This window comes from Lampris incognitus, chromosome 3 (genome assembly GCF_029633865.1).
Source record: "Lampris incognitus isolate fLamInc1 chromosome 3, fLamInc1.hap2, whole genome shotgun sequence".
Lineage (NCBI taxonomy): Eukaryota > Metazoa > Chordata > Actinopteri > Lampriformes > Lampridae > Lampris > Lampris incognitus.
Window position 1 is genome coordinate 104,204,071 of NC_079213.1, and position 22,935 is coordinate 104,227,005.

General features: G+C 44.1%; 2 protein-coding genes across 6 annotated transcripts; both read left to right on the forward strand.

The window, feature by feature from the left end:
• The first annotated feature begins 2,557 nt into the window (after positions 1–2,557).
• mutyh (mutY DNA glycosylase) lies at positions 2,558–13,659 on the forward strand. Of its 4 annotated transcripts, XM_056276353.1 has the most exons (15): positions 2,558–2,749; positions 3,879–4,009; positions 4,402–4,441; positions 4,537–4,610; positions 5,138–5,179; positions 5,303–5,374; positions 6,016–6,129; positions 6,886–6,983; positions 9,024–9,168; positions 9,415–9,502; positions 10,262–10,444; positions 10,792–10,937; positions 11,266–11,409; positions 11,862–11,912; positions 13,158–13,659. In XM_056276353.1, the coding sequence occupies exons 1-15, from the start codon at positions 2,644–2,646 to the stop codon at positions 13,305–13,307; spliced, it is 1,584 nt and encodes a 527-aa protein (XP_056132328.1). In that variant the 5' UTR covers positions 2,558–2,643; the 3' UTR covers positions 13,308–13,659. The 4 variants fall into 4 exon arrangements, with proteins under 4 accessions (XP_056132328.1, XP_056132330.1, XP_056132331.1 ...); XM_056276355.1 differs by lacking the exon at positions 2,558–2,749 and having other exon boundaries at positions 3,998–4,009; positions 5,274–5,374; XM_056276356.1 differs by lacking the exons at positions 2,558–2,749; positions 3,879–4,009 and having other exon boundaries at positions 4,403–4,441; positions 4,521–4,610; positions 5,274–5,374.
• A 2,612-nt stretch (positions 13,660–16,271) lies between these two features.
• elovl8b (ELOVL fatty acid elongase 8b) lies at positions 16,272–21,985 on the forward strand. Of its 2 annotated transcripts, XM_056276215.1 has the most exons (8): positions 16,272–16,321; positions 16,642–16,776; positions 17,623–17,810; positions 18,024–18,104; positions 18,341–18,397; positions 18,502–18,616; positions 19,912–20,039; positions 21,385–21,985. In XM_056276215.1, exons 2-8 carry the CDS (start codon positions 16,719–16,721, stop codon positions 21,550–21,552), a joined length of 795 nt encoding a protein of 264 aa, XP_056132190.1. In that variant the 5' UTR covers positions 16,272–16,321; positions 16,642–16,718; the 3' UTR covers positions 21,553–21,985. The 2 variants fall into 2 exon arrangements, with proteins under 2 accessions (XP_056132190.1, XP_056132189.1); XM_056276214.1 differs by lacking the exon at positions 16,272–16,321 and having other exon boundaries at positions 16,435–16,776.
• Positions 21,986–22,935: the final 950 nt, after the last annotated feature.

Genomic DNA, 22,935 nt, shown 5'->3' on the forward strand with positions numbered 1-22,935 from the left:
ACCAGACGTTCTCCTTCAGAATGTTCTGGTAGCGAGCAGAATTCATGATTCCCTCAATGATGGCAAGTCTTCCAGGTCCTGAGGCAGCAACACATCCCCACACCATCACACTACCATCATGTTTGACTTGGTAATGATGTTCTTATTGTGAAATGCTGTGTTTATGTCATGCCAGACATAACGGGACCCGTGTCTTCCAAAATGTTCCATGTTTGACTCATCTTTCCACAGAACATTACCCCTGAAGGCTTGGGGATCATCAATGTGCTTTTTTTGCAAATGTGAGACAGATGAACACAAATGTTTCTCTTAGCAGTGCCTTGCGACTCTCTCATGAGTCCATTTTTTGCCTTGTCTCTTTCTAATCATTGAATCATGAACGATGACCTTAGGTGAGGCTAGAGAGGCCTGCAGTTCTTCAGATGTTCTCCTGGTTTTTTTGTTTGTTTTTGTTTATTTGTTTATTTCAAACGTTAAAATTTTTTAAAATGTATAATAAAAGAAAACAAAAGAGAAAAAAATCAAAACAAGCAAGCAATATCATCATCAAACATTTGTTTTAAATCTCGGCAGTTGGAAACGGAGTAGGCAGAAGGTAAAAAAAACTTTTCTAGTCCTACCCCCTTTTTCTATTTTAGTATTTCAACAGTGAACTGTGTGATTTAAATGAAAACTCAGTCATCTGCCACCAGTGACCATGACGTCTATCTAGTAAACCACACAAAGATCATTTATTCAACACAACAAGAACAAAGCAAATGCAGAGCAACACCAAAACAACTCAAGAACAACTCACACAAGATGTCACCGCTCCATCCCATATCTGTACAACATGTTATTTTTAAAGAGTCTTTTAAATTTGATTATTGATTCACATGTTTTCATTTCATCACTGCTATTGTTCCATATCTTGACTCCTTTGGTTGTGACACAATCATATTTTGCATTTGTCCTTACTGGGTTTTGTTTAAATGTACATATTCCTCTCAGGTCATAATTACTTTCCCTCAACTGGAACAGCCCCCGGATACTGCTGGGTACTTGATGATTTAATACTTTGGACATGATTTGAGCAGTTTTAAAGTCCACCAGATCTTTGAATTTTAGTGTTTTTAGTTTGATAAAGAGTTGGTTTGTTGGTTCTCTGCAGTTGGTTTTGTTTACTATCCTTATGGCTCTTTTTTGAATAAAGATTGATCCGTCTTGGTTTTATGTGTTCCCCCACACTTCCACACAGAACGTGATGTATTGTTTTGTTTTGTTTTTTGTGACTTCCTGGATGAGTCATCACTGCCCTCGGGGGAATTTTGGTCAGCAAGAAGAAGTGGGTTATTTTTATTATTTTGTGTCAGGTCAGAAAAATGAGCCATTCTAGCAGCACGAAGAGCACGTTTATATTCAAGCAGGCTATTAGACCATGCAAGCCGAAAAGCTTCTTGCTCAGTTGTTCTCCATTTATGTTCAAGTTTTCTACATTTTTATTTAAGAGACTGGGTGTCTCGATTGTACCAGGGGAACAGTTTTAGTCTAGCTTTCCTAGTAGTCGGGGGGGGGGGGGACTGAATTAAACGCGTTCAGCAATGTGAGATTGAAGTTGTCAGCATACTTGTTAAGGCAGCAGGACTGATCTATGGTGGTTACAGAAGACTTGAGTTGCTCAGCAACTTTATGGATGGTAGTTGAGCCAATACAATGGGTGGTGTAGGTTTCAGAGTGACTAATACAATGCCTAGACAGTGTAACCTTATAAGTAAAGAAGCCGTGATCTGAAAGGAGAAGTAGATGGGGTGAGATAGCTGGATCTGAGAAAGAGACCATGTGTCAAGACTGAGTTAAGCATGTGGCCTTAGAGGTGAGTAGGTACATCAACATGCTGTGGTAGAATCTATGAGATCTAAGCAAGCTTTGCTGAGTACCTCGGATTTGTAATTAACATGAATATTAAAATCCCTCATAACTAAAAGACTCTCCTTTTGCGTCGGTATATCGCAAAGAGAGGTATAAATCTCAGATGTTAGGGGTAATACTCCTGTCTTGTGCCCCCGACCAAGGCAATGAAAGAAGAACTGGAGTTGGTCCCCCGGGCGCTGCAGCTGCCCACTGCTCCTATACAGTAGGATGGGTAAAATGCAGAAAACAAATCCGTTGTAAGAATACAATGACAAAATAAATTGGCTTTTTTCTCCTTCTAATAATTGCAAATAAGGCGCTGGTGGCCAATATAAAATTGCTATATAAAATGATTGCAATGCATAAGAAGTATTTGCCATTTCATGACATCCTTTTGGGTTTTAGTCTTTTCATTTTCTTTTTCATTTTGCCGTTTAATTATTGGCTGATTATCCTCAGTAGTAGAGTAAAACACGATTTATTTACCGTTTCTCTTTCCATTCTCATACTGGGTGGGTATAGCCTCCAGTGGGTGACGGTAATGTATCTCAACGCTAGATGCCGCTGCGGTTATTTTAGTAGAAGAAGAAGAGAAACCGAAGAAGAGAGCGCGAGCGAGACTCCTGGCTTCTAACAGCTGATTGGAGGAGGATCCGCTTGCCCCGCCCTCCACATGGCGGGAACGGCGAGTGTATGCAGTGAAGCGCTGTGGGGAAGTTTGGCCCTGGGTTGGAGGTGTGATTCGGTTCGGTCATGAGGAGATTACCTGCAGCGATGCGCCAAGGGAAGAGAGCCGCCGTGGAAACGACGGGAAGCACAAAACCCGCTCGGAAGAGGTCGAAGTCGGACGTTAAACAAGGTACCGTGGCTACGGTTCAAAGCGATGCGACCCGTAAAAATACGCTGGTGCAGACTGACAGCCGATAATGACGCTAGCTTCACCGCGCATAAATGAGCCCCTGTCTGCAAATAGGACACATGAAGACACAGCATGTAAATAAACTTAAAATTTGTTTTAATGACAAGTAGTTGTAATGCATTTAAAATCAAAGCCATTGCATTATAGGTATTACATTAGAGGTATAATGCATCTGTATGCATTATATAGAATTTTAACAGAATTTCAGTATACCATTGGTGCCAAAATGGAAACGAATGATCCGCTGTGGCGACCCCTAACGGGAGCAGCCGAAAGTAGTAGTAGTAGTAGTAGTAGTAGTGGTAGTAGTAGTACTAGTAGTGGTAGTAGTAGTAGTGGTAGTAGTAGTAGTAGTAGTAGTAGTAGTGGTGGTAGTAGTAGTGGTAGTAGTAGTGGTAGTAGTAGTAATAGTAGTAGTAGTAGTGGTAGTAGTAGCAGCAGTAGTAGCAGTAGTAGTAGCAGTAGTAGTAGTAGTAGCAGTAGTAGTAGTAGTAGTAGTAGTAGTAGTAGTAGTTCTGGTGCCAAAATGTGTTTAGGACAGGTAATCAAGGTAGGGTGGACTGTCAATGCTTAATGAGGTCAGTTTGTTTCACCTTTTACAACGATTCTCTCTTTTATGTTTTTATTATCCCTGTCTCGCCTCATATTTTTATTTAGTCCTCCTAATGGTGTGTTATGATTTGTGACTTGGTTTCATCCTGTCTTGTAAACTACTTTGTAACTGTGTTTTGAAAACAAAAGGTTATAATTAACATCAAACTTCTTGTTACTCCTGTACAACAAGGAGTTGTGAATCAGGATATTTACAATTACACCCTGACAATTCACCCTGGTTAATGTCACACTTATTTATTACACTGTGAAACTGTGCTGTTGTCTCATTTCTTGTTATGGGGGACAACAAGATTTATTTATTTTATTTATCCTCGTGTGGGAATAGGATGAAACGTTGACGAATGTTCAGGAGAAAGGAGCATTCGTCAGCTGTGTGACACTTGGTGGTGGAACTGCTGCTAAATGGCTTTGAACGATATAATTGTGAATATAAATGGTCTTTCTTCCTCAACAGAAGAAACCAAAATCACCACTTTGCCCTCCACATACCACACCTTCCATGATGCGAATGAGGTGGTGCACGTACGGTCTCAGCTCCTCGACTGGTATGATGAAGGAAAGAGGGAACTGCCATGGAGGAGTGTGGTAAAGAAAACGGAATCTTTTCCTTTGCTTGGACACATTAGGAAGAGAAAAACTAAGAACGTCTAACATCATTGAGAAAGTATCTTTTACATAAGAATATTAAAATGTCCAAATATCTAAATTGTCTATAAGTAAGGAATTCTGGGACGATGAGTATCTTTCTGTACATTGTGCAAAAAAGAAAAAAGGTAATGCCTTTTACAATCACTTTACTTACCAAGTGCAGTAGATGCACAGTCGTTTGAAATGGGAAGTGGAGATAGCAGACACACAATGGACAGTAGACTTTATGTTTTGCTATAAAAATCATACTTACAGTTTATACCAGGTAGTAAATATATTTATTATACTATCAATAATACTTTGACCTTCTTTCTGTGCTCCTCTGACAGGCTATGACAGAGCCAGATATCAACATCAGGACATACGCAGGTAAGATGATTATACATACACACAAACAACCTGAACTTGTTGTGTGTCCCAAAACTGAGCTGTCATACCTTGATGTCAGATTGTTGGGTTTTCAGTTTGGGTCTCCGAAATTATGCTGCAGCAGACCCAAGTGGCCACTGTCATTGACTATTACAACAGATGGATGAAGGTAGGCAATGCCGAGGTGTTCACTATTTTCATGTTCTTAATCTAAATATGTTTTTCTATTAGACTAATTTTTTACTTGATCTGTTACCGACATTGTGAACTGTAGTGCATCTACTGTTAGGTCAACAGTCTTCAATACTTCCTCTGCATGTATTTATTTTTTAATGTTTTGGGTGAACTGTCTATGCCTGAACAATGCAACTGTAAATATGCAGGTACCATATAATGTAGATCAGCTGTATGCAGATCTGTTATTTTTGCACTCTGCACTTTCAAATTTTTTTAAATTCGCTTATTTGTAATAATCTTTTTAGCATGCAAATGCTGCCATAGACCTTCTTTGTAGAACTGTTGTAGATGTAGAGACGTTGTAATTGATGCCGACGTGTGTGTTAATCCATTTAATAATGCTGTGATAATTTAATTTAGTTAATTCCTAATGTGTAGACCAACTAAACAAATGGCATTACTTGAATTTAAACAATTTGAATGAAATCTAACTGAAAATTGGTCCTGTTTGTGTTGCAGAAATGGCCCACTGTGCAGGATCTTGCTGCAGCTACGCTAGAGGTGATTAGTAAAAGCAGTCATTGGGACATGCCCATCCTAAAACCTCTTGGTTCTATCGATTTGAAACAAAATGCATTGATTTTTTTTTTTTCAGCCCATGATTTCATCCTCTCTTATGGACAGGAAGTGAACCAGATGTGGGCGGGGCTAGGTTACTACTCCCGGGGAAAGAGACTACATGAGGGCGCTCAGAAGGTCTGTGTGAAGCCTGATATCAGCCTTCTCTGCATGACGTGTTTCACAAAATGGATGGAATTGGATCAGATGCGGTCTGTGCTCAATTTTAAACTGCATTACTGACTTTTGATGAGTAGCTTAAATGAATACACTAACACAACAAAGGGCTTATCATGCTGACCACCAGTAAACAGCAGTGTAACTGTCCAACCATACAAAGTCACCTGCACAAGGTTACGGTCACACATGCACGGAATTAACATTGGCAAATTTTCTCCTCCCATTCACTTCCACTCTGCGCAAGCAAAGGGGTAAAATGAAAGATTTTGCTTCCAGTGGCAAAGCAAATTCGTGAATTCGCCAGTCAAAGTTCACCAAAGTTGAGCATCCACACAAAGCGAGTATGCTAATTTGCTTTGCCACCAGAAGCAAATCTTTTATTCACCCCTTTGCTCGCATAGAGTGGAAGTGAACGCGAGGCGAAAATTCTCTAATGTTAATTTCACACATGTGACTGCCCTAATGCCATACACAAGAAGGTGAGAAAAGGCCCCCTCTATTGGAGAAAGACAGTAATGCTGATTATCAGCTTTATCAAACAGTACCATGGTACCACTGTGACCACCCTGGGGGCTAATTTCAGTCCTGTTGTGTCTTAGGTGGTATCAGAGTTGAATGGAGAGATGCCAAGGACAGTGGAGAGTCTTCTGAAACAACTACCAGGAGTGGGGCGCTACACCGCTGGAGCTATAGGCTCTATTGCACTGGGACAGGTCAGAGGTCATCACACACACACACACACACACACACACACACACACACACACACACATGAACTGATTCAACATTCTTTGATGTTCTTACCTGGATTACTGAGCATGCATAAAGACACACACATTTTTTTGCACCAGCTAATGGGTCTCTCTTAAGCATGCCCACAAATGAATTGACACGCACGTTTGTCATTGTGTAATCATTGATCATTGTGCAATGGTCTGGACACATTAATCATTAGTCAGTTAAACTTGATGCATTAAATAAACTGACCTGGTATTGTCACCTATAGATATTTCTAAACGAAAATACAAAGAGTTCATGTTTGTTTTTTTTCCGTTTGTTTGCTCAAGTGATTCTATGCAGCTTGAGTTTTGTTTGGACGTTCATGTCAGTTGGAACAGCCGACTTATACAGCGTTCCATATGTTGTGTTGGGTTAAACCAAGAAATGGTTTATCAACAATCGACTTGGTATCAAGCCCACACATGCTTATGTTGCTTCTTTTTTTTTTCAACAAAAATCTATGGGATTAAAAAAAAAATCTAAATCAAAGTTAGTCAAGCCCAGAGTGTAGTTATCTGCCTTGCCAGGCTGGTTAAGCCCTGCAACAACGAGTATTTGTCAGTTTGCGTGATTGTCGATCAAGAAAAGTCTTTAACATAGGCATGCTGAGTGACCACGAGTGAAGACTAAACAGGACATTAACACTATTTCTTATTCCACTTATCAATAAACTGACCCTCTCTTGTCTAGGTAACAGGAGCTGTGGATGGGAATGTGGTCCGGGTGCTTTGTCGTATGAGAGCCATCGGGGCTGACAGCACGAGTCCCGCTGTGGTCGAGGCGCTATGGTGAGATCACACTCCCCAAAAAGGCTTTGAGTAATTTTTACCCGACCGCAGACCTCAGTGGTTCAGCCACATGAATAACAAAAAACAGATCAAAACAGACAAGCTGGACAAATGGAAAGGGAGCAGATACCTAGCTTGTTTGCAGACATCTACCTTCAGTAGATAGGTTGTGTGATCGCTGTGTTGTCCTCTGAGGACTGAGTAAGTCGAGTCTTTTGGGGGTTTAAAGAGACAACAAAAACCCTCAGCCGGCCCGGCTCCAATGTTTTTTGTTTTGTTGTTTTTTGGGGGGGGGGGTATGCAGAAATCTGGGAAGTGGGGTTGAAGTACAGTTTCCTCTGCTACTTAGCAGACCCCTACAGATATTTACTAGTCAAAGTGTGCTTCCAAGCCGCGGTCTGTGACCATTTTCTCCATTAATACGCAGTTTTTTTCCTCCATCCCCCCGCTTTTTTTTTTCTTCCCCAATTGTATCGGGCCAATTACCCCACTCTTCCGAGCCGTCCTGGTCGCTGCTCCACCCCCTCTGCTGATCCGGGGAGGGCTGCAGACTACCACATGTTTCCTCCGATACATGTGGAGTCGCCAGCCGCTTCTTTTCACCTGACAGTGAGGAGTCTCACCAGGGGGACGTAGCATGTGGGAGGATCACGCTATTCCCCCCAGTTCCTCCTTCCCCCAGAATAGGTGCCCCGACTGACCAGAGGAGGCGTTAGTGCAGCGACCAGGACACATACCTACATCTGGCTTCCCACCCGCAGACACAGCCAATTGTGTCTGTAGGGATGCCCGACCAAGCCAGAGGTAACACAGGGATTCAAACTGACAGTCCCCATGTTGGTAGGCAACAGAATAGACCGCCACTCTACCCGGACACCCAATATACAGTTATTTTATCTGTTTGAAACATGATGACATGAAATCAAAATACTAGTTATTGTGTTGTAAAGCTAATGAGAGGAGAAATAGAAACGACGTATTCTTCTGACTGTCCTGCAGCGACAAGGGCACATAATGGTGTTGTACTGGGATCAAATTTGGATACTGTCATATCCTGATGCACAATTTTTGCTATCTTAATTAATAATAATTCACAATTTAATAAGTGGTTATTTTATCCATTTGAAACATGGTGGTGGTTTTGGACAGACAGTCTTCCAGTAGAACAGTGTTATGATATAGCTGGATGTAGGAGACAGCGAGAAACAGACCTGTTGACACTGATTTTCTGGGACTACAAACCAGGTGTAGCAGCCATTGTGGCTGGTGTGCCATCAGCTCAGCAGTAAACAGTTCCCACCCTTGTAAAAATGGATCCTGGGACCAAAGCCAACACAGTCTAATGTATAACAAACTACATCACACTATATGGGAACACTGATGTACAGTCATATTGGTTGTCATGGACACATCGGCATCATGTTTCAGTCTTCTTTCCTGCTGGAGTTGTTTCCAACACGTGTGTGTTTGCCGCTGCACCAGTGTTCGTCCTACCTGGTCAAAACATTTCAACAGCAGTATACAGAGACTGGAGAGTTCCGCTAACCAAAGACGGTAAAGATGACTGGTAGTGTTAGGGAAGCTGACTCCTGGTCCACATGGATAAAATAATAATTTGCCACAATTTGCTGTGTCTGTGGGTGAGAAGCCTGATGTGGGTATGTGTCCTGGTTGCTGCACTAGCACCTCCTCTGGTCACTCAGGGCACCTGTTCGTGGGGGGGCGGGGGTAGAACAGGGGGGAATAGCATGACCTTCCCACATGCTACGTCCCCCTGGTGAAACTCCTCAGTGTCAGGTGAAAAAGTGGCTGAGGACTCCACATGTATCGGAGGAGGCATGTGGTAGTCTGCAGCCCTCCCCGGATCGGCAGAGGGGGTGGAGCAGCGACCAGGATGGCTCGGAAGAGTGGGGTAATTGGCCAAGTACAGTGGGGGGGAATATGATTTGTTTATGGTGAAAAGTTGCAGATTTCAGCTTAAAAAAAAGAAAAGAAATGGATCAATGTGTTAAAACAGTCTCTAACAACTGACCTTCTCAGGACTCTAGCCAACAGGCTGGTGGATCCGGGAAGACCGGGGGATTTCAACCAGGCCATGATGGAGCTGGGGGCGCGGGTCTGCACCCCTAAAGCAGCGCTGTGCTGCCAGTGTCCTGTCCAGTCTCACTGCCACTCCTATCGCAAGGTAGAGACCCTAGAGACCGCCGTCAACCCAGCGAGTCGCTCTGGACCAGGCAAACACTGCGACCTTTGAGACTGGACAAAGATCACTCATTTTATTGGCTCTCATTTTTATTGATGAACTATTAAGTTGAATAAACTAGTGAGTGTAAAACTGCAGAAACTGCATGTTTGAGCACAGGATGAAGACCAGCCTTGTAGATGACCAGCCTATTTTATGTAATGATGGATTTAACGTCTTTTTGTGAAGGTTCACATTAAACAAGAGGAGAACGCCAAGAAGCTGTTGGGGAAGTTGGACAGGATGCCATCAACATTGCCTGATATTGAAGACTGCAGTAAATATCCTGCTTTTCCTCTTCTATTTCACACACTCTCCCACACTTACTCCATGTCATGTTGAATTGGGATTTCTCTCTACATCACTTCACTGGCTGGTGTTTACAAGCCACATGGACTCAGTTTCCCACCAGACTTGTCCAAACATTTAAACAAGTATCTTCAATTCCTGGTCCACTTAAAATCAGTTAGGTCTGAGCCGAAATACAGAAATCACATGATTCCCAGGCATCCTGGGAAACCTGGAAAATTGATATTCAGTTTTCCAGTCAAAACACTGGAAAACGATAAAACTGATCAAATGTTGCTTAGTCATGGAAAATTGTAGTTATGTCATAAAATTGTACTTTTACTCACCAATATGCATATTTTTAACCTGATTTTTGGCTAGATCACATATATATATTTTTTAATTCTTACACAGTCCTTATTCCATAGGGTCATTTGTTGTATGTGGGCCCACGATTTATAGTGATAAATCCAGCAGTTATTTGACCCTTTCTCTGGCTTGGCTAGTTAGCGTAGGAAAATCAACTGAAACACGCCCCATCCTGAGTTCGGGTCAGACTTGAACTCAAAGCCACGCTGGTGTTGGGAAGTGTAGAATGAAACAGACCAGTACGTGGTTATACCATATGCAGAGTTACACATGGAAAAATAACACTGTAGAATTTGTCGATTCTGACACTGTGTGTGTTTTGTATATGACAGTTAGTTTCCCTACACACACCAATAATGCTGCGCTTCTTCTATCCCAGCGGGCTCTGGAACGTGCGCCCTGTGCCCCGCGGAGCCCTGGGACGAGGAGCTCGGTGTTCACAATTTCCCCCGGAAGCCGGCGAAGAAGGCGCCCCGGGTGGAGCGAACGCTGACCTGTGTGGTGGTCAGACCCGGGCAGGGGGGAGAGGAGGAGTACCTGCTCACACAGCGGCCGAACAAAGGTCACTGGATATGAAATGTGTTGCTCAAAGTGTGAAATGTGGCTTTAATTACAGGGTGTTCCCATGGCAACACTTTCCAGCGTACATTTTTAATTTCAGGTTCTTTGCAGTCAACTTTGTTTTGTACAATGTGTGTGTGTGTGTGTGTGTGTGCCCTCGCAAGCATGCACATACACTCAAGCCCTAAGTAAGAGATTTCAGACGCTGTACCTGTGTGTGTGTGTGTGTGTGTGTGTGCGCATGCACTTTCATGCAGGCCCTCAGTAAGAGATTTCAGATGCTGTACCTTCCTGATGGTGATGTGTGTGTATGTATGTGTGTGTGTGTGTGTGTGTGTGTGAGAACAGGGTTACTGGCAGGAATGTGGGAGTTCCCCAGCCTACTTCTGGAAGAGGAAAATTCAGTTATGAAACAGAAGGGGGCGCTGTGTGCTGAGGTCAGCAGGGTGCTTGGAGCTCAGCTGGACAAAAGCTTATTGCAGCACATTGGAGAGGTGGGCTCAGTATCGATTACCTGTGGTATCAAACACACTCCATTTTACAGACACCCTGTGTACCAGTTTAACAGGCTCTGTAGAGACCTTTCTATTGTATCTGGATGATGCCACGTGTTGAAGAGGGATGGAAACCAAATTTTTACAGTTCTCTGACGACGACAGATTTTTGTCCAAACTTTCTCAATTTCATAACCGATGAAAACCAGTGAATGGAAAAGCAGTTGATTCACATTCGACCCCCCCCCCCCTAACATTTCAAAACACCTGGTTAAAATCTACTCAGTGGTTGGATGGAAACATGACTTCAGGCTCCATTTATTTGCAGGTGGTTCACATCTTCTCCCACATCCACCAGACGTATGTGGTGTACGGCGTGAGTCTGAAGGACGGCCGGTCACGGGGCGAGACCGCTCGGTGGCTCAGCGGACCTTCTCTGCAGGAGGCTGCTGTGTCCACGGGCGTGAAAAAGGTCTGTAAATGTTCACACGCTAACTGCATGTGAACTGCATATGAACTCCACGTTCTGCACGGGTTGGGCGCTCGCCGCCGTAGCGGTTGTGGTTGTGGTTAGTGGTACTTTTAGTAGTAACAGCAGTGGTAGTAGTAAAGTTGCAGTAAAAGAGGTGTTAATTAGACAAACTAGGGAACTTGATGTTGTAGATTCTTTACATTTAATGTTGCCTTCAACGTGAGGGAACGTAACACGGCATCATGGAAATGCACAGGGTGTCACATTCTTTATTAACTAACAAAAACCAGCGGCTTTGGCAATGTAAAGGTCGGATTGACAACGGGGGGGAATTTACAGATTACTTGAGGGAGATTCATTGGGAGGGATGGAGGAGTGCCCGGGTCTGTTTAATGTACCGTCTTTGAGGATAAGCCAGGAAATCATTCAAACTGTCAAAACTCTCCCGACAGATTCTGAAGCTTTATGATTCTGCAGGAAGTCAAGAGGAACAAACGTCTAAGGTACGCACCTCGTAACGTGGAGACAGAAAATGTTGCTGCACACTCGTTTCCTCGCTTGTCTAGTTAGGAATCACATCCATGACCCAAGCTGGATCCTGTAACAAAGGCATGCCAAAGACGCAGGCAGCATGAACCTGGCATCGGTCAGGGCTGGGCAGTTATTCAGTCTTATCATTTATCTCTTTTCAGTGGTATGGTATCGGGTTGAAATTTGGATGTTGTCATATTGTGATACACAATCCCGCTGTCTTAATTACTGATAACGAGACTCTTATCTAAAAATTCTCAACAAAATGAGGTTTGAAATAACAAATATTAGCTTTTCTAAATTGCATACTTCATATTAATTTGGAGAACTTTCAAAGTTCAAACTTCCCCACGAGGATTAATAAATCATAACTTAAAGGATCCTGGATGATAACTTTCCAGCCCCATCCCAGAGTACTGAGAATGCATTGGATGAATTGCAAGACCCCCCCCCCCTTCACCCAAATTGTACTTGGCCACTTACCCCACTCTTCCGAGCCGTCCCGGTCGCTGCTCTACCCCCTCTGCTGATCCGGGGAGGGCTGCAGACTACCACATGCCTCCTCCGATACATGTGGAGTCGCCAGCCGCTTCTTTTCACTTGACAGTGAGGAGTTTCGCCAGGGGGACGTAGCACACTATTCCCACCAGTCCCCCCCCCCCCCAAACAGGCGCCCCAACTGACCAAAGGAGGTGCTCGTGCAGCAACCAGGACACATACCTACATCCAGCTTCCCACCCGCAGACACGGCCTGTTGTGTCTGTAGGGATGCCCGACCAAGCTGGAGGTAACGCGGGAATTCGAACCGGCGAGCCCTGTGTTGGTAGGAAACAGAATAGACCGCCACACCGCCCGGACACCCCCCAGGAATTGTAAGATTGATTGTGATACGTGGTGCAAGTAAAACGTTTTGTATGGCTGAGACACGGCCAGTTAATTGTTCTGTCGGATGGGAAAATGAACACCTGTGTGTCTCAATAGATCTGGCATACAGTGCATTTTATATATTTAAAAGTTAGTTGTCTGTGTTCAAGTTCTTGTGAAGCGAGCCCCGGTCAAAAAAAAAGAAAAAAAAAAGTCTTGTCAAAAAGATTTTCCACAAAGACACAATCATCCCGTGGGACTCTTGGTTCCTGTAATGGGTCCGTGACTTGTTAAGAGTTTGGTAATGTTGGACGTCAGCAGTCTGCTTTGTCTCTGGTGTTTGTCTCTAACAGGACGGGAAACAGAAGAAACCCTCAGGTGTGAAGAATGAAAAGAAACCACAGATTTCTAAAAAGGCCAAAGTCAAACGTGCAGCAAATGACGGGAGCAGCAGGCAGCTCTCCCTCAGCACCTTCTTCAAAACGCTCAAAGAGGAGCACTAGTGGACTCGGCCGTCAAGGAAACGGGTCAAACGGGAATGTTTTAATCCAGAATGGTCAGTTTACGGTGCCTTATGTGCCTTCATGTCAAAGCATAACCCAACATCGTCACCTCAGTCAACTTGTGATGCTGCGGTCAACACCGTAACTCAGTTTGATACAAAACACCATCCAAACATGTAACTGTGGAAAGTTTGAATAGGGGACCACTGTGAATCAATGGAATAGCCACGTGTTTTCATTTTTTTATCAAGGTTTTCAAGTTTCAAACGGCTAACTTAATCATGCAGGCCTATGTGAATGGCATTTTAACTTGCTTCACAATTGTTTCTGATCGTAATAAAGGATGTAAAAAGAGAAAATGACCGAGGTACCTTTTTATAAAACCGACCACAACACAACCAACAGACAATATCAGGCCAACAAGGAACCCCGTTGTTCAATGGGTTCATCAGCACAACAGTAGGCAGAATGACTTGTGAGCAGATGGTGGAAAGAACCTCAAATCCCAGCGCCGCACGTCTCTGGAGGCAATGATGGGAAATGCATCTGTATGAGACGAGGCTGTGTAGGAAGAAGGGGGATTTGGGATGACTTCTGTTCCTATGTATTCGAGGAGAAGGTGAAGAGTTAATTTGGTGTGGAATGTCACATTATGGTGTAAAGCTTACTTGATAAGTCCCATACCTGGCCACCTCTTCTGCCACCCCATCACCGACAGCAACAAAAAAAAACACACGTGCTGATTTTGGGTCAGCGGTAAGGTCACATCACAACCTGGTAACCTTACTGGTCTCAGATCAGCATTCTTATAAGAGACCGTAGAAATATAGGCCCTGAGTTTGTTTCCGGGTATTTCATTACTGTAAATGCACTAACTACCATACAGTAATGAGGGAGACTGCAAAAAGGGTTTGAACACTATTTTCAATTCTTTAGGACTTCAAACAGGAATCTTATATATCTAAATGGTCATTTTCATTGATTTACCAAATTCTGTCTTCTCTTCTTTCTTGCTCAATTATAGGCTAAATAAAATCCAGTTGTATTGTGAAGAACATACTCTTAAATATTAAGAGCTATTTGAGTACCCCCCCTCCCACCCCAAAAAAAAAGTCTTGCAGGCACCACTGGATAGTTAGCACGGTGTTTCTGAATATTACATTGCAATTTAAATGTACTGCAGGTTGCACTCCATGAATACTGCCTCATGACATTCAAAATGCAAAAATATTAAAAACGTTACATACATACATACATACATACAGACAGACAGACATACATACATACAGAGGTCATGGCGCGTACACACATCCCCCCCCACACACACACAGGCTGTTCAGACCTGATCCGGTCACAGGTGGACAGCTCTAAATACGTCAGTTCACACCTGGCATTACAATTCGCCTCCACGTCCGCGTGACCGCTTGTGATCGGGTCTCGCTTCCCCGCGCTATATGCAAATCAACCCGTACGTCGCTGTGACGCAGCCTCGGCTGCAGGTGGAGCGAGGGGGCGTGGCTCGCGGCCGCTGGCGCGGGAGAGCAGCGCACCGGCCCGCGCAAGTGAACGAATGGAAGACATTAAATATTCCCGTTATTACAATGGCCTGGACGCACGTGGCGCCAGATAGAGACAAATAATCCGATGAGGAAAATAGCGGTGAAGTAGGAGCGTCAGGCTCCGATTGTTTGCCTTCTTCCATTTAGGAAGAAGGCAAACAATATAGTGCTCAAAATACACAACAAAAGTTGAAAGTCGTTCTTAGAAGTCGTTATAAGGGGAAATGTTTGAACACGATCCCGTCGGTTCAGGCTCAGATTATTTAATGATGCCAGCGGGTTGGGGGGGGGGTCGGGCTCTGCGCTGGATAAATAAACTCGAACTTGAATGTGCAAGCGGGCCCCGCCCGGGGGCTTGTACACAGTTGTAGGTGTGTGTCCGAAATTACAGACGAGGTAAACAAAACAAGACTCTCAGAGGAGGTTCCGTTACCGCTTATGCCCCTTTTCCACTACATGACTGCTGGGATAGGCTCCCAGCATCCCCGCGACCCTGGGAGGAGGGTAAGCGGTTGGGACAATGGATGGATGGACGATACCGGCTCAACTCCACTCGCTTCTATGTCGTTTTCCCTATTTCCGTAACAGTGCCCCTCTCGGTGTAGCTGGATTTTCGGCTTTCCGTTTTTTTTTTCAATTTCATAATGTACTTTTAAGGTAACTCCGCTTCGGCCGCTCCGGTGTTTAAAAATGTCGGGCGCTGATTGATGACGCAAAATGACGCGGTGACGCGTTTCTCTGACCAATCAGAGGTCTGTATTAATTTTGGTACCGCGCCGGCGTTTTTGGAACCTCGACAAAGGTGGTGCCGGAAAAGTGGTAACCGTTACCAAAATGCCGGTACTTTCCAGGAATGGAAAACGAAAAAAGGGCGAGTCGAGCCGAGTCGAGCCGGAACCATGTCGTGGAAAAGGGGCCATTAGTCTACCGCCTAGCTTTTTTCTCGCCCTTTTGTGTGTGTTTAAGTGGGAGAGTACCGCTGGCGTCGTGTGTGGCCGCCGCTTCTCCCTCTCGTAGCCTCCCTTCCCATCCACCCCTGTGTGTTTGTGTTATGTTTATCTGTTGTCTTGTTTCACCCCGTTTATTGTAAAGCGACCTTGAGTGTTAGAAAAGCGCTATATAAGAGTAATTTATTATTATTATTATTACTTACTGACTACGCCTGCTACGCAAAGAGGACGTCAGTTGACCAGGCGGTCCTTCAATGTGACCTGGGACACACGTGCGTTTACACGTAAGGTCCGATGTGGAGAAATGCGTCCCAGGCCACCTCCGAATGTGGCCTGGGCGATCGGATCTCAAGACGCACTGAGGACGCACTGGGTGCATTCACACCTGTACGGTACTCAGCGCTGTCCACTTGTGGTCGGATCACCCGAGGCACATCTTAGTACCAGGTGTGAACAGCCCCCCTACATACATACCGGGTTCCGGCCGCGCCCCGCACGGCGACAGGTAAGACCGCTTTTTTCCTTTTCTTGCTTTCTTTCTTTCTTTTTCTTTTTTGTAAGTCAAGTGCATTATGAAATCAGTCTTTTTGTATGATAAAATAAATTCACAACGAAAACACACGTCCTCGGAGAACCGCCGCAGTCAGAGCTGCAGACTGACTGCCCGCCGGACGCGAGATCATCCGAACTTCCCGAGTCCAAAGTCTGTCCGACTGCGCAGACTCGCTGTCACGCTTTACTTCTGGCACGGGCTTACAAAGTAGCCTTAAACTGTGTGTTTTATAATGATCGTTGTTATTTATGAATGGGTTATTCTTCATGCAGCATTGCTCGGAGTAAATATCCGTCAGGAAGTTCGTGGAAAGTGAGCTGTGTTCCGTTTCGATCCCTCGCGGCTGGAGATGGACTCTGCCTGGCAGAAGGTCCGGTCTGTGCACCAGTGGATACTGCAGAATGGAGGTAACCCAGTCGGACCGTCCAGTATGAGACAGCTTCCAGCTACAAGTCTATTCAGTGAAACCAAGCAGCAGTTGTCGTATAAGGACACAATAAGCTCATAGTCACTGTTATATTATGTTTTTAAGCCTTAACTACGTCTACCGGCATTCCTTCCTCTAAATGACAAGTTTGAGTGTGTGAATACTGGTGTATTGGAAGTAAAAAGGTCCACACTTTGGAGGGAAAAGACACGACCCAATTTCAGAAGGCTGACTAGAGTCCTGCAAAGACCTCGCAGTATTTCTGTAATTGTTTTTGCCTTGTTCTCACTGCATGTATATCTGTTTCCCTGTATGACTGAACTGGGAAAGCTGCAGGCAGGCAGGCAGGCAGGCAGACACACACACACACACACACACACACACACACGCGCAGGCAGACAAGCAGACAGACACAGACAGGCAGGCAGACAGGCAGACACACAGACAGACAGACAGACAGACAGACAGACAGACAGACAGACAGTTATCTGTCTGTCTTCAGTGTGTGGGTGTTTGGAGATGCAGATGTGTCTCCCAGCTTGCAGCACGGCCTCATTCCTTTACACAATGACGCCTTTGTGGCGCTGGATGACAACTCATGTCACAGGACTTTACTTCTACCATGGCACTTTGTAAATTATAGTATCCAGTTACAGTCCCTCCCTGGTGTATATATGTATATATATACATATATACACACACACACACACACACACAGAGGCCTGCACCTTCAACTTGACAGCTCCATCGACAGGTGATGAAAGGCCTCTAGACATGCCTTTGTTTTCCCCACCAGGTCTTAACACAGGGCTCTATTATGTTGCAGACAAAAGGACGGACCCGTGGCTGCTGGTCTACTCCCCCGTCCCGGTGTGTGTCATCTTCGTGCTGTATCTCTGTGTGGTCTGGGCCGGCCCCCGGCTGATGAAACACAGGGAACCCTTCGACCTTAAAGTTGTCCTCACTGTGTACAACTTCACCATGGTCTGCCTGTCTGTGTACATGTTCCACGAGGTGTGTGTACTGCGTGTGTGTGTGGTCTTCCATTAACCTCCTGTTGTCCCGTTACTCTGCTCTGTTGTGTTGTTTCACAGTTCCACAGACATGACGATGATGATGATAACATGATGGAAACGTTGCATTTGCAGTTGTGGCCCCATTAGGCCTATACATATAACATAATGATGACAATGACCTATCTTTTCACTAATATTTGCATATTTTCAGTTTTTGGTGACATCCTGGCTGTCAAAGTACAGCTACCTGTGTCAGCCTGTGGACTACAGCACCCGCCCGCTTGCAATGAGGGTAAGAAAATACCAGCCTGTAATCCCTCACTCGCTCGATAGTGAGCTATTGTAATATTCTAAGGTACTTTTCAAATTTCAGATGTACATTATTATTTACTGGTAGTAGACGGTGACCTGGTTTGACATCCAAATAAATGAATGAATGTCTTAGTCCCCAGTCCCCCAGCCCAGCCCTCCATCACAAGCCCTCTTTTTTCCTCAGTTGTTCCTCTCCTCCCTCCCTTCCTCTCCCAGATGGCCAACGTGTGCTGGTGGTTTTTCTTCTCCAAGGTCATTGAGCTCAGTGACACGGTAATCTCTTCCCGCAAAACCCTTGAATATCAGCTGAATTCCCAGTCCGAAGGTCACCGGGTGAAAACTGCATGATAATCCCCTCTAACCCTCTGGGCGAGCAGGTGTTCTTCATCCTGAGGAAGAAGAACAGTCAGCTGACCTTCCTTCATATCTATCATCACGGCACCATGATCTTCAACTGGTGGGCTGGGGTCAAGTACGTGGCCGGGGGACAGTGTGAGTAGTGCTGGCCGATGTGGAAAAGTGTTTTCATGATGATCAGAGGAAGGGTGTCCAGGTGGCGTGGTGGTCTATTCTGTTGCCTACCAACACGGGGATCGCCGATTCAAGTCCCCGTGTTACCTCCGGCTTGGTTGGGTGTCCCTACAGACACAATTGGCTGTGTCTGCGGGTGGGAAGCCGGATGTGGGTATGTGTCCCGGTTGCTGCACTAGCACCTCCTCTGGTTGGTCGGGGCACCTGTTCTCACAGTATGTGCTTACATATGCAAAAATATTGTGTCTAAGAATCCAAAATCCAGATGAGGTTCAGGTTCATCCCATTGAACCATTTTGTTCATTTGTTTTGTTTGCTGATAATGTACCCCCATGACGTACAGTTAGGGACTAGGCAATAATTCTGTAGTATCATTTATATCATCTTTCACCACTTCATATTACCAAAGTGAGGTTGTCCCACAGCATGGGGGTTGCTGGTCCGATTCCTGTACTGCCACACTTGTCAAAGAAGTGTCCTCAAGTGAGAAAGCTGGAGGATTTACATACAACCCTGAAATAACTCACTCCCCCTTTTTTCTGCTCCCTCCAGTTGAGAAGTATAAGATGTCACAGAGACATATGCAAATTATTAATAATAATAATAAAATAATAACGCCCTGTGTGGACTGGCGGCCTGTCCAGGGTGTCTCCCCGCCTGCTGCCCAGTGACTGCTGGGATAGGCTCCAGCATCCCTGCGGCCCTGAGAGCAGGATAAGTGGTTCGGATAATGGATGGATGGATGAATAATAATGAGTTCTTTACAGAGAGTAGTGTGGCATCTGCAGTGTTGGACGTGCGTCGGTGTTGTCATATACGTGCTGGTTTCTACACTGTACTTTAAAGATCCACCTGATGGTGGTATCCAAGTAAAGCATTTTGTATTCTGCACAACTGGATTCAGGTGGAGTTTTTGAAAGTATACTTATTTTCTATTTCTTTTCTTCCTTTTTTTCTTCGTTTTTCATGTTATTGCTGAATTAAAGCTTTAAAGAAATGTTCTTTGTAGGCGTTTTGCACATCAGTTGGTTTTGTTTAGTTATTGTCCCTACTGAGAATGCTCGCAAACCTGTGTACGTAAAATCGGAAGTCACATGGTGAGAGTCCTACATTTTGAAACCCCTCTCTTATTTGACACATTTGCATGCCTGAAATCAGTACTGACAGTCATGGCCACAGTCTGTGGCTATTGATTTTTTTTTGCTGTACTCAAACCCTCATATACTTCCATTCCTCTGTTGTCTTTTGCCATGCAGCCTTCTTCATTGGCCTGCTCAACACATTTGTCCACATTGTGATGTACTCCTACTACGGCCTGGCCGGCCTGGGGCCTCACATGCAGAAGTACCTTTGGTGGAAGCGCTACCTGACCTCTCTGCAGCTGGTGAGCAGCTCATGCATTTACTGTAGTGACACCCATTTACTGGACACGATGGCTACTGGCCACACACCGCGTGTCCTTTTACATAAATTGGAGGTCACCTGAACTTTGACTTGTCAGGACATAGGCCTAAGTTATACTGAATGGGAAACTACGGCAAAATGTTAAAGGATAATTCCGTTTGTTGTTTTTTTTCGCAACCCAGGCCTAATTTTCAAAGTTTTTGCTGTTGTGCGAATTGATTATAATTAAATTTTACTCACCGGCTTAATTTAGTAGATTTTGGACAAGGGAACACTGCTGGACTCAACTTTACAATGGTGTCTTATGGGACAAGTGAACAGGAGTGTTAAATGTGTCCTTTAAACAACAAGCCCCCCCTAGTGTGTCAGTCAGACTGTGTCCATGACTGTCCATTATCTATGACTTCTCTGTTTTGCTGGCTGGCTAGTTTATGGATGGTTACCACTACTTCTTTTGTGTGACACATTTAAATTCGACATAAAACAAATACATAAAACAAAAGAAAGAGGGGGGTAATAAAAGTAAAGAAAATGAAAAAATGAAATAAATGAAATACATAAATGAAAGGGAGGGGAGTCCTAGGGGTTCTCTGCGAGTTCAAGTTCTTCTATCAAGTCAGAGTTCTATAGCATTCTTCTCCTCCATTAAGCTCAGTGATGAGGAATAATGACAACAGTTCCCTATGAAATATGAAGAAGCTTGGCTGTGTTTTCAGGAATCTGTTCTTATGTAAAAAGAACTGTCCAAGAAAAATAATTGTGCTAATTGCCAAATCACGTGTTCCATCTTTCACAAACATACCAAAAATCACATTATCTTTTTCTTTAGTTCAGACAAATTGTCAAATTTAGGCACCAGCAAACGGACATTCATAAAACACACGTCCTGTTGTTTCAATGTGTTCATCGCAAAATGACCAGTTGTCACGGATGGTTAGCGCTTCCTGCGGTGAGCATAGGCTGCTGCTTCCTGCAGGGCGAACCAGGAAGTAGATCAGCAACGTCACCCACCGTCCAGCACACTGGAAATTGTGAGTAATAACTCAATTTGTACTTTTGCGTTCGCTTCCAAATACGTCGTTTAGATAATTGGTTTTAATTGGATTTGTTGGAACGGGTCTGACGCTCGTGCTCAGTCGGTCCCATAAGACTCCGTTGTGGTCCAGCAGCGGTCCTGTGTCCAAAATCACACAACGAATCTGGTGAGTAAAAGGATTACCAATGTGGACGACAGCAAAATAAGACCCAAGCTTAAAAAAACTAAACAAAGACAAACTCCTTCTTTAAAGAGTCAGCCGACCTCCCGTTCTCACGTGTCATTGCAGCTGCAGTTTGTGCTGTTGACCACACACACGGGTTACAACCTGTTCACCGAGTGCGACTTCCAGGACTCCATGAACACGGTGGTGTTTGCCTACTGCGTCAGCCTCATCGCCCTCTTCAGCAACTTCTACTACCAAAGCTACGTGAACCGGAAGAGGAAACAGAAGTGACGCGTACGCGCGGGCAATCGCACGCTGTCGCCTTGTCAGTGACGTCAGCTGTGATATTTGGCAACAAAAAAAAAATCCTCCGTACCGAGTTCTTCAGGCGGCCTAAACTTATTCTTGAACCCTACTCAAGTCCTTTCAGCCGGTTGTTGGCCCACCTTTAACCAAACTTGTTTCTCTTACCAACACCTACGTTTAGATGAACCAGAACCGGTCAAACAAGGTGCATTATGGGTTCGGTTTTCATAGGTTTTACCGACCTTTCATGAGGTCACTCCCGTGCCTCCTATCTGCAGTACCGATAAATGCCCACTAGAGGGCAGAGCCTGTTCATAATAAGGCCACCGCAGCAGTTCAGTTCATGCGCGCCTGAATGTTAATTGAATGTCTGTATATGATTTGGCCAAATATTGTGTAGCTAGGCACATACAATCAATAAAAGATGTGAATATTTTGAGTCCTGCTCATTTCTTTTTACATATTTTTTTTGACATGGATGGCCCACTTTAAAATTGAAAAAAAAAGAGGAGAGTGGAGATTTGCTGCATGATTGTACAATTATTTATTTCTTAAACTGGGAAAAGAGAAACATTCAAATGGTAGTTTTAAACAAACTGTACATTTTATACAAACAATAAATCGACTGGTTTCTGACCTATAATATTTTACGTAACGGACGATGAACCCGAGCCCTCCTCCAGACATGTCTTCCAGAAAAACAAAAATCCAAGCAAAAACAAAGTTTAAAAAAAAGGCAAAAAAATTTTTTTTTCCCACAGCTTAAACAACACAGCAAAATGATATTCCTACACTTCAGTCTAAAACAGATTGAATGATGTAGATACTGAGACAGAACAATGGGAGGACATGTCTTTTGAAACGAGTCCTTTTGAATCTTTCAGATTTCTGTACAGCAAAGCTATAGTCGCGCATGCTACATTTGGATAGACGAGAGCCTCGCACCAACATTGTCAAAACATCTTTCTTACGTCACGTTTTAGTAAGTATGAACCAGAGTTGGGTCAAATAGCAATATTTATTTATTTTTTTTATAACAGATTTATTTCTCAATTGCTTCGAGTACCAGACGGGTATAGGCTGCACCAAGACCATTTGAATAAACTTGGTTAAGTTGTATTCAAGTCAGAGTTACCGTCAACTTGACTTTCAACCCCTTTCTTGTGTTAAAGTGACGTCCCTCGAATCTAGTATACTGTCCTGTATGGCGAGCTCCCGTCTACACAGTACTTAAGCGGGTTGAAACAACCATAAAAAAAAAAAATGAATAGAAACCATTTTGACCCAGGTTTTTTATGGAGGAGGCGAACAGGAAATAGAAGAAGAGATGATTTGGGAGTATTAAGATGCAACCCAGAGGAGTTTGGT

What these genes read in the sequence shown, in the direction of transcription:
- elovl8b (XM_056276215.1), top strand. Translation starts at nt 16,719, where the DNA reads ATGGACTCTGCCTGGCAGAAGGTCCGGTCTGTGCACCAGTGGATACTG. An exon ending in CCCGCCCGCTTGCAATGAGG is followed by an intron (nt 18,105 to 18,340) that starts GTAAGAAAATAC and finishes TTCCTCTCCCAG; the next exon opens with ATGGCCAACGTGTGCTGGTG. An exon ending in TCATTGAGCTCAGTGACACG is followed by an intron (nt 18,398 to 18,501) that starts GTAATCTCTTCC and finishes CTGGGCGAGCAG; the next exon opens with GTGTTCTTCATCCTGAGGAA.
- mutyh (XM_056276353.1), top strand. Translation starts at nt 2,644, where the DNA reads ATGAGGAGATTACCTGCAGCGATGCGCCAAGGGAAGAGAGCCGCCGTG. An exon ending in TGTCCACGGGCGTGAAAAAG is followed by an intron (nt 11,410 to 11,861) that starts GTCTGTAAATGT and finishes CTCTCCCGACAG; the next exon opens with ATTCTGAAGCTTTATGATTC. An exon ending in AAGAGGAACAAACGTCTAAG is followed by an intron (nt 11,913 to 13,157) that starts GTACGCACCTCG and finishes TGTCTCTAACAG; the next exon opens with GACGGGAAACAGAAGAAACC.